Below are 10598 nucleotides of genomic sequence, written 5' to 3' on the forward strand. Positions count from 1 at the left end.
CAGAGCCTTCAGTTATCAGGCCCCTCTCTGTGGAACCAGCTGCCAGTTTGGGAGGCAGAGCCTTCAGTTATCAGGCCCCTCTCTGTGGAACCAGCTGCCAGTTTGGGAGGCAGAGCCTTCAGTTATCAGGCCCCTCTCTGTGGTACCAGCTTCCAGTTTGGGAGGCAGAGCCTTCAGTTATCAGGCCCCTCTCTGTGGGACCAGCTGCCAGTTTGGGAGGCAGAGCCTTCAGTTATCAGGCCCCTCTCTGAAGAACCAGCTGCCAGTTTGGGAGGCAGAGCCTTCAGTTATCAGGCCCCTCTCTGTGGAACCAGCTGCCAGTTTGGGAGACAGAGCCTTCAGTTATCAGGCCCCTCTCTTGTGGAACAAGCTTCCAGTTTGGGAGGCAGAGCCTTCAGTTATCAGGTCCCTCTCTGTGGGACCAGCCTCCAGTTTGGGAGGCAGAGCCTTCAGTTATCAGGCCCCTCTCTGTGGGACCAGCCTCCAGTTTGGGAGGCAGAGCCTTCAGTTATCAGGCCCCTCTCTGTGGAACAGCTGCCAGTTTGGGAGGCAGAGCCTTCAGTTATCAGGCCCCTCTCTGTGGAACCAGCTGCCAGTTTGGGAGGCGGAGCCTTCAGTTATCAGGCCCCTCTCTGTGGAACCAGCTGCCGGTTTGGGAGGCAGAGCCTTCAGTTATCAGGCCCCTCTCTGTGGAACCAGCTGCCAGTTTGGGAGGCAGAGCCTTCAGTTATCAGGCCCCTCTCTGTGGAACCAGCTGCCAGTTTGGGAGGCAGAGCCTTCAGTTATCAGGCCCCTCTCTGTGGATCCAGCTGCCAGTTTGGGAGGCAGAGCCTTCAGTTATCAGGCCCCTCTCTGTGGAACCAGCTGCCAGTTTGGGAGGCAGAGCCTTCAGTTATCAGGCCCCTCTCTGAGGAACCAGCTGCCAGTTTGGGAGGCAAAGCCTTCAGTTATCAGGCCCTAACGTATGAATCTGACGGAGGAAGAAGCAGAGACACAAACACATGGATGTAATATCACAATAAGCAGATTTATTCTGAATTATTTCCAAACTCAGCCGATGGGGGCGGAGCCACAGACTGATGATGTCAGAGGGAGGAGCAGGAAGCAGAAGAAATACAATCATTTAAAGTCTGTCAGTAAACATCCAAATAAAAGCTGCAAACTTCTGCCAATAACTAATCAATTACTGTGACATTAATGAACTCTTCTGCTTTGTTTTCATCCATATTTATATGTTTGATTATTTATTTATTTCCTCATTTCTTATTGATTCATTCTTTGCATGAAGTCTTTAGTTCAAACTAATCTCAGGTTAGTTCACGCTGCAGATATAAAACGTTAAGATCGGAGCTGGTTTATCCACGAGTTCAGCCTCTGAGACCTCTGATGACGTCACAGTTTCTTCTTCTCTCTGTTTGTTTGGTTAAAATGAGTTAAATTCAGTTTAATTCAGTTAAACACCAACACGTTCTCATCTGAAACACAAAGGTACCGTTAGACTTCACCATAATCTGATCATATTTCTGTTTAATGAAAGTTCTCCTGTGGGAACGTGTCGGGGATCCAAACCAGCAACCTCTGACAGAAACAGGCACAACGAGCTTCATGCAGCAACAAAAAGGCACAAAGTTCCACTTCTGCTCCTGGTTAGCACTTTTAACACCGGACCCCCAGTCCGGGTGGGTCAATAGTCCCGGGTGGGATCAGGTCCCGGGTGGTCCCGGGTGGTCCCGGGTCAGACTGAGGACAAAAGGCACCAGGGCTCCTCTGGCCTCCGCTGGGGGGGGCAGCACCTCCGGCAGGAAGCCCTCGCGCTCCTCCTCGCGCACCTGGAACACGCGCACGTGGCTCCGGTTCACGCAGTACACGCGGTCCTCCAGCAGCGCGCAGCGGAACGGCCGCGGGTCCTCCAGCGGGAAGCACGCCCCCTCCAGCCACACTTTCACCACCGTGTTGTACCGGTGCACGCTCACGCGCGCGCGCTCCCGGTCCACGTCGAAGCGGTAGACCAGGCCGCGGCGCGCCACCATCCCCGCGGCGCGCCGACGGCTCTCCGTGCACGGACACTCCTCCCACTCGTCCCGGCGCGCGTCGTAGCGCAGCAGGCGGTAGAAGAGCGAGCCGCCGGACACGAACAGCTGCCCGCCGCACGCGGTGGCCTCGTGCGCCACGGCGAAGGAGCCTTTGGGCAGCGGCGCCACCTGAGCCCACCTGTCCGCGCGCGGGTCGTAGCGCTCCACGGTGAACAGACACTCCCCCCCGATGGCGTACAGGAAACCGTCCATGGACACCAGCCGCAGCTGGCACCGCGGCTGCGTCAGCGGCCGGACGCGCGTCCACAGGCCGGTGCGCGGGTTGTAGCAGAACACCCGGTCCGACGCCTTGGAGCGGCCGTCCGCGTGCGCGCTCATGCCCCCCGCCACGAACAGGTAGTTGAACATGGTGCACATGCCGCAGCCCCGGGCCGGGACCTCCTCCGGCAGGCTGGTCAGCTGCTCCCAGCGCCGCGCGTCCGGCGGCAGGAAGAAGACGCGCCGCGGGCCGGGCTCCTCCGGGGCGGGCTGCTGCTGGGGGCTCTGCGGCCGGCCGTCCAACACCTCGCAGGTCTCGGCCACCGCCAGCACCTCGCACCCCTCCATCCTGCGGGCCAGGATGAGCTCGCGCTCCCCCGCGCTCAGCCGGCCGTACACCGCGGGGCTGCGCAGCACCTGCAGGTAGTGGTCGCTCATGAAGCGGTACAGCCGCCGCTGCTCCGCCGCCGCGCCTCCGCGCTTCGCTTCTGTCAGCAGGTCGAAGCAGTTTTCCGCGCTGATCAGCGGCGGCGCGTCCGCGTCCGCGTCCGCGTCCGCGGCGGCGGATCCGGACGCGTCCGCCTCCGGACCCCCGCAGGCCTGCATCTGGGTTTGGGATCGGATCGATCCGGGTCCTGTGGGAGCGGCGGAACCTCCTGATCTGGGTTCTCTCAGCTGACGCCCCGCGCTCTGCCCCTTTATTCTCTCTCAGTTCCTCCTCCTCTTCTTCACATCTGGTTCCGCCGCTCCGCCTCCCGGCTCGGTTCGGACACAAAGACTCAGTGACCGCTGCGCTCTTCCTCCTCTTCCTCCTCTTCCTCCCGGCTGGACTCCGTCACGCCCCGTGACTCTGCAGAACAATGGACCCGCCCAGAACCTCAGAGGAAGAGTTCTGGTTATTCCAAAGATCATTTTACAGATTCTCCCCTGAATCAGGGGCGTGGCTACGGGGGGGCACTGCCCCCCTGAAAAATGCCCTGTCCAGCCAAAGAAAACTGGCCAGAAAAAAGGCAGAAAAAACGATTTATTATCTCTGTTTGTGTCTTGTATTGATAGAATAAATGCAGGTGGTGATTTTAAGAAAGCATATATCTGCAAAGTTTATAGCTTTATTTATCTTTTTGTCATCGTGTCCCCCCCCCCCCCCTCCGTAACCTTAACCCCTTGCTGCTGAAAAAAAAAGGCGATTTTCACATTTCCGGATGTTTTTGTTGTATATAATGATCTGAAATCTAGACTTAATGAAGGTAATAAAAAGCTGGAGTTGGCTGGATGTCTTGCCCCAAGTATCTACTGGAATTTAAACCCTCGATGGAGAATGTGGAGCACGTTAAACAAAAGCTATGGCATCTTAAATTCCTGGTCTAAAAACCTCTCCCAAATAGGACATGTTTGCAACATGGCGAAGGGATTAAGGGGCAGAACAATCGTCAAAACTGCTTTCCTGTTGGTTCGTTTGAAAAAAAAAAAAAAAAAGCTTCATGAAAAAATTCCACACAGTTAACAAAATTGACGGTCATGATTTATGCTAGTGTGACCATATTTTCATTACTGAATTGAACTATTACTATTATCATTCTTATTATCATTATTATTATTATTATTATTATCATCATTATTATTATTATTATTATTATTATTATTATTATTATTATTATTATTATTATGCTTGAAGTTGTAGTCGTGGTTTTCCACCGATTTTTTCAGGTATTGTTTTCTGCCCCCCAGATGAGCTAACTGCCCCCCCACACATGCCATTCTGCTCACACCTCTGGCCTGAATGCGGCTCCAGACAGCAGCAGCGGTAACGTGACGCAGAAAGTTCGGTATTTAGACCAAATGTTCTGAAACAGAGACGGCGGCGTCAGGTGAACCCGAACCGGAAGTCTGACGCCACCTGAGCTGTCCATGGTGCTGATCCAGAACCAGAAACCGTTAAACGGACCTGAGTGGGTCGCAGAGAGGACCGTCAGAGGGGTCCAACCGAACCCGGGGGGTGGGCTCCACCTGCTGGGCAGCAGCCGGAACCGCAGCTCCGGAACCGGAACCTCCAAACTGAGACACGCGCACCCGCACAGGCAGCTGTGACGCGCACATCTGTTCATGTTTCAGTAACTTTGCACCAAAGCCTGACAAATAAATATGAATGGTGTTCTCATAAATAACTCAGCATGTGATAATAATATTATAATAAAATAACATAATACAAATAATTATAAAATAATATTATAATAATGTCATAATATAATAATCAATAACCTGTAAACAGGAAACTGAGACAGACTCTGAGCTCTTCTTCTTCACGTTGATAATAACATGTTTAATAACATTTTAATGACATGTTTGATAACATGGTTAACATGTTTAATAACATGTTTAATAACATTTGTAATAACATTTTTGCAGGTCCTGTTTTTTAACAATTTTAACAGTTCTGTAGGAAGTGACGTCATAGGATTGGATTATGTTTACAATGAACTGGACTCTGATTGGCTTGAATTGGCCTGCATCATTAGTGGCTTCAGATTCCTTTTGTTGTAATTTGGCGCTTTATAAATAAAACTAAATTGAATTGTCAGCAGTGTATTTACGTCCCAGTTTGGTTCCGTTGTGGAACATTTCTTCTGCCGTTGCTGGTTCGAACACACTTCTCACATTACACGAGGCTTCCTTTTTCTCCCAGAATGCACCTGAAACGCTCCCGTTCCCCACATGAAGGGGGCTTCCTGGTTGCCATGGCAACTGGGATGGAACAGCTGCCTTCTCTGTGATTAAATTATCCGTCAGTCAGGAGGAGGCGGCAGGCGCTTAATTAGTGCGCCACCTGACCTGATCACCATGGAAACGCCATCAGCTGTCAGCGCCGCCCACTTTGTTAAAGACGTAAAACATACAGATGTTTTATTGTTTGATTTATTTAAAGTTGGACATGATTTCTGTCCAGAAGCAGACGGCTGGACTCAGTCAGACCTTCTGGTTCATCATCACTTTAAACCTTTAAAGGTTCCAGTTCCTCACCGACCTAAACTCTGTCACAGAGTCCGATTGGACGGCCCTGTGCTGCATGTTGTTCCCCCTCTCTCTGCCCCCTGCTTCCTCTCTGAACTAATAAATACAAAATAAAAAGTGTCATCCGATCGTCTCCCTGCAGCTTATCTGATGAACTGAACTCTGGCTGAACTCAGCCGTCTCCACATTAAAGAAACCTGTGATCAAACAGATCCGACTCTGAACACCTGCAGAGAGTTCCATGTGTCACGATCTGGGTGTTTATTTATTTATTTATTATTTATTGCTTCTGTGTTTGCTCAGTGCTCACTGGAAAAAATGCCCCTCCAAAAATAAGTAAAAACAATAAATAAAAGACGTTTTTGCTTGAAATAAGCAAAAAAAAAATCTGCCAATGGAACTAGTGAAAATCGGCTTGTCAAGATTTCTTGAAATAAAATGTGATATTTAGGACTTTTGAGTTAAAAGTGATCTTGAAATTAGCTTAAAAACAAAAAAAAAAGCTTGTTTCATATGAAATCCGACTCAAAACAATTTGTTTTCAAGACTTTTTCATTTAACAAGATATTCCAGATGTATTCCAGAAATGAGACAAATATACTCGGTAAGACTTTGATTTTTTCGTTCTTTTATTGTTTTGTAGTAAATAAGAGGGATCGGTCAGTCAGCCGATGTGGAGATGTGTGATGAAGAACTCTGCTGACACGGACTTAATGGAACACAGAAACCTTTGTTGCATTCATCAGGTCCGGCCGGAATTCCCAGAAAAGATGCATCGAGTCTGCAGAGATGAGCCCGAATGTTCGAATGAAATCTCTTTCTTTCAGAGGGTGAAACTCCTTCTTATGTTAATTTATCCCCATATGGTGGAGATGCTCCAGGGCTCTTCTTCTCCAGGCATCTAGCCAGGAAACAATGCATACGACTTCACGCCTTTGGAATGTATTTTCCTCCGAATCTCCTTATTTATTTATTATGTATTTGTTTCCTTATGACCATATGCCACCTCTGGTTGGGATGCATGCACTCAGTGGCCTTAGAAACTGTTCTCTTGAGTATCAGACACCTCAGTTTCACCTTGGTTCTGTTTTTTACCTCATACTAAGTTAGGTTTAATTACTCCTTGTGTGCTCTTTGTGTTATTTAGATTATTTATTATTCTGGCATGTTTTCCCTTTGCTTTAGATTCACTTTCCTAAGTTAGTGTGCTCTCCCTCCCTCGCCCCCTGTGTCCTGCCCTCTGCTCTTATTCACTCTCACCTGCAACCCGTCAGTAATCAGCCACCACTTCCTGCTCCAGTAATCACCTCCCAGTATAAATGTCTTCTGGTTCCACCACTCCTGGCCGGATCCTCATCTGAGTTCCTCGTCTTATTCGTCTCACTCCCGTCCCTGTTCCCTGGTTTTCCTCGTCGGTCCCGCAGGTATTCTGTCTGGTTTTGTTATTTTCTTAGTTTTATGTTAGTTTAGTTTTTTCAGTGTTCCAGCTTTGCTGCGCTTTTTGTTTATGCATGGGTCCTGCCTTACCGAACCATGACTCCATGTTTATAGCTGAGAGAAACTTGACTTTAATTGGACTTTTTCCATTCGGAAACAAAGATCTCAGAGAAAATGTTGAACTGAAGCATCTTTACGGATCCTCAGCAGGCTCAAACTGACTTTGAGAAGAAATAGCAGAACAAGGAAATGAATTTCAGAGTCTGACCAACAGAACCAGATGTTGTTAAAAGATGTTCTGGAGTCCAGTAACAGCTGTGGGTTAATGTGGAAGCAAGTCTTTGGGAGGCTGGTTCCTGTTGGAGACTCAAACACCACCAGCACAGATGTGGGATTTCCATTTCTTATGTGTTGGTTAAAGTTTTCAATAACTAGTTAAAGTTTGGTTAACAAGTCCTTGTTGAATGTTTCTTTCTGTAACTTTGGTCAGTTTCAGAACTGATGAGCGTTAATCATAAACTATCTTTACTTTATGGGCGAGGATGTTCTGGAAGCTGGTCCGACCAGCAGGTCCCCTGCTGACAGGGGAGGGTCTCAGGGTATCAGGGTCTCAGGGTATCAGGGTCTCAGGGTATCAGAGTATTCCTCCTTTAAGGCGAGACACGGCGGGCAAAAACAGTGATTTTTCATGCAGTGGTCAATTTTTAGATTTTGGGCCAGTCTACTCCTTCAGTATATCCATCCATCCATCCATCCATCCATCCATCCATCCATCCATCATCTTCCGCTGGTCCGGGGATCGGGTCGCGGGGGCAGCAGCTTGAGCAGAGAGACCCAGGCGTCCCTGTCCCCGGCCACTTCCTCCAGCTCTTCTGGGGGGACCCCGAGGCGTTCCCAGGCCAGCCGAGAGACATAGTCTCTCCAACGTGTCCTGGGTCTTCCCCGGGGCCTCCTCCCAGTGGGACGGGCCCGGAACACCTCACCGGGGAGGCGTCCAGGAGGCATCCTAACCAGATGCCCCAGGAGGCATCCTAACCAGATGCCCCAGGAGGCGTCCTAACCAGATGCCCCAGGAGGCGTCCTAACCAGATGCCCCAGGAGGCGTCCTAACCAGATACCCCAGGAGGCGTCCTAACCAGATGCCCCAGGAGGCGTCCTAACCAGATGCCCCAGGAGGCGTCCTAACCAGATGCCCCAGGAGGCGTCCTAACCAGATGCCCCAGGAGGCGTCCTAACCAGATGCCCCAGGAGGCGTCCTAACCAGATGCCCCAGGAGGCGTCCTAACCAGATGCCCCAGGAGGCGTCCTAACCAGATGCCCCAGGAGGCATCCTAACCAGATGCCCGAGCCACCTCATCTGACTCCTCTGGATGCGGAGGAGCAGCGGTTCTACTCCGAGCCCCTCCCGGATGACCGAGCTTCTCACCCTATCTCTAAGGGAGAGCCCAGACACCCTGCGGAGGAAACTCATTTCGGCCGCTTGTATTCGCGATCTCGTTCTTTCGGTCCCTACCCACAGCTCGTGACCATAGGTGAGGGTAGGATCTCGTTCTTTCGGTCCCTACCCACAGCTCGTGACCATAGGTGAGGGTAGGATCTCGTTCTTTCGGTCACTACCCACAGCTCGTGACCACAGGTGAGGGTAGGATCTCGTTCTTTCGGTCCCTACCCACAGCTCGTGACCATAGGTGAGGGTAGGATCTCGTTCTTTCGGTCACTACCCACAGCTCGTGACCATAGGTGAGGGTAGGAACTCGTTCTTTCGGTCACTACCCACAGCTCGTGACCACAGGTGAGGGTAGGATCTCGTTCTTTCGGTCCCTACCCACAGCTCGTGACCATAGGTGAGGGTAGGATCTCGTTCTTTCGGTCACTACCCACAGCTCGTGACCATAGGTGAGGGTAGGATCTCGTTCTTTCGGTCACTACCCACAGCTCGTGACCACAGGTGAGGGTAGGATCTCGTTCTTTCGGTCCCTACCCACAGCTCGTGACCATAGGTGAGGGTAGGATCTCGTTCTTTCGGTCCCTACCCACAGCTGAAGGTCATGGCCTGAGGACGCCAACAGAACCACATCGTCCGCAAAAAGCAGAGACCCGATTCTGAGGTCGCCAAAACGGACCCCCTCAACGCCCTGGCTGCGCCTAGAAATTCTGTCCATAAAATTTATGAACAGAATCGGTGACAAAGGGCAGCCCTGACGGAGTCCAACCCTCACAGGAAACATGTCCGACCTACTGCCGGCAATGCGGACCAAACTCTGACACCGGTCATACAGAGACCGAACAGCCCATATCAAGGAGTCCGGCACTCCATACTCCCGGAGCACCCCCCACAAGAGTCCCCGAGGGACACGGTCGAACGCCTTCTGCAAGTCCACAAAACACATGTAGACCGGTTGGGCGAACTCCCATGCTCCCTCCAGGATCCTTTTTTTTTTTTTTCTTGATTTATTGTCATGCGTACATATGTACACACGAAATTTGTCCTCCGCTTTTAACCATCCAGGTTGGCACCTGTTTGACACACATGGACAGGGTCACACAATTGGAGACAGATGCCAACCTGGAGCGGTGGGCAGCCATGAAGCAGCCAGAAGGCGCCCGGGAGCATGGGGGTACGGTGCCTTGCTCAAGGGCACCTCAGCCGTGACAAGGAGGTGGACTGACACCCCTCCAGCTATCAGTTCCACCAATCTTTTTTCCGAGTGGCGAGAGTGGGAATCGAACCACCAACCTTCCGGTTATTGGACAACCGACTCTAACCACTGAGCCACAGCCGCCCATCCTGCGGAGGGGATAGAGCTGGTCCACTGTTCCACGGCCAGGACGAAAACCACACTGCACCTCCTGAATCCGAGATTTGATTATCCGGTGGATCCTCCTCTCCAGTACTCCCGAAAAGACCTTACCAGTGAGAACCACCACCCCGATCTGCCAGTCCAGAGGCACTGCCCCCGATGTCCACGCGATGCTGCAGAGGCGTGTCAACCAAGACAGCCCCACAACATCCAGAGCCTTGAGGAACTCAGGACGGACCTCATCCACCCCCGGGGCCACCGAGGAGTTTTTTAACCACCTCGGCAACCTCGGCCCCAGAAATGGGAGGTCCCACGTCCGAGCTCCCCAACTCTGCTTCCTCATCGGAAGGCGTGTCGGTGGGATTGAGGAGGCCCTCGAAGTATTCTCCCCACCGACTCACGACGTCCCTAGTTGAAGTCAGCAGAGCCCCGCCCTCACCATACACGGTGTTGACGGTGCACCGCTTTCTCCAGGACATACGGCCGCAAGTCCGACGATACGACTACAAAGTCGATCATCGAGCTGCGGCCTAGGGTGTCCTGGTGCCAAGTGCACATATGGACCCCCTTATGCCTGAACATGGTGTTCGTTATGGACAGTCCGTGACGAGCACAGAAGTCCAACAACAAAACACCACTCTGATTCAGATCGGGGGGCCGTTCCTCCCAATCCCGTCCCTCCAGGTCTCACTGTCATTGCCCACGTGAGCATTGAAGTCCCCCAGCAGGACGAGGGAGTCTCCCGGAGGAGCGCTCTCCAGTGCCTCCAAAAAGGGTGGGTACTCTGAACTGCCGTTCGGTGCATAAGCACAAACAACAGTCAGGACCCGTCCCCCCACCCTAAGGCGGAGGGAGGCTACCCTCTCGTCTACCGGGGTGAACCCCAATGTACAGGCGCACAGCCGGGGGGCAATAAGTATGCCCACACCTGCTCTACGCCTACGGGGTTTTATGAGCTGTTCTTTGTCTGGTCCCTCATCTAGGATCTGTTTGCCATGGGTGACCCTACCAGGGGCTTAAAGCCCCGGGCAACATAGCTCCCAGACTCATTGGGGCACGC

General features: G+C 51.8%; 1 protein-coding gene across 1 annotated transcript; it reads right to left on the reverse strand.

The window, feature by feature from the left end:
• Window positions 1–1008: 1008 nt before the first annotated feature.
• Window positions 1009–3216, reverse strand: LOC142374969 (kelch repeat and BTB domain-containing protein 11-like). The gene has a single exon (XM_075458851.1). It carries the CDS (start codon window positions 2895–2897, stop codon window positions 1704–1706), a length of 1194 nt encoding a protein of 397 aa, XP_075314966.1. The 5' UTR covers window positions 2898–3216; the 3' UTR covers window positions 1009–1703.
• Window positions 3217–10598: the final 7382 nt, after the last annotated feature.

Source organism: Odontesthes bonariensis, chromosome 24 (assembly GCF_027942865.1).
Source record: "Odontesthes bonariensis isolate fOdoBon6 chromosome 24, fOdoBon6.hap1, whole genome shotgun sequence".
Lineage (NCBI taxonomy): Eukaryota > Metazoa > Chordata > Actinopteri > Atheriniformes > Atherinopsidae > Odontesthes > Odontesthes bonariensis.

What these genes read in the sequence shown, in the direction of transcription:
- LOC142374969 (XM_075458851.1), bottom strand. Translation starts at nt 2,897, where the DNA reads ATGCAGGCCTGCGGGGGTCCGGAGGCGGACGCGTCCGGATCCGCCGCC.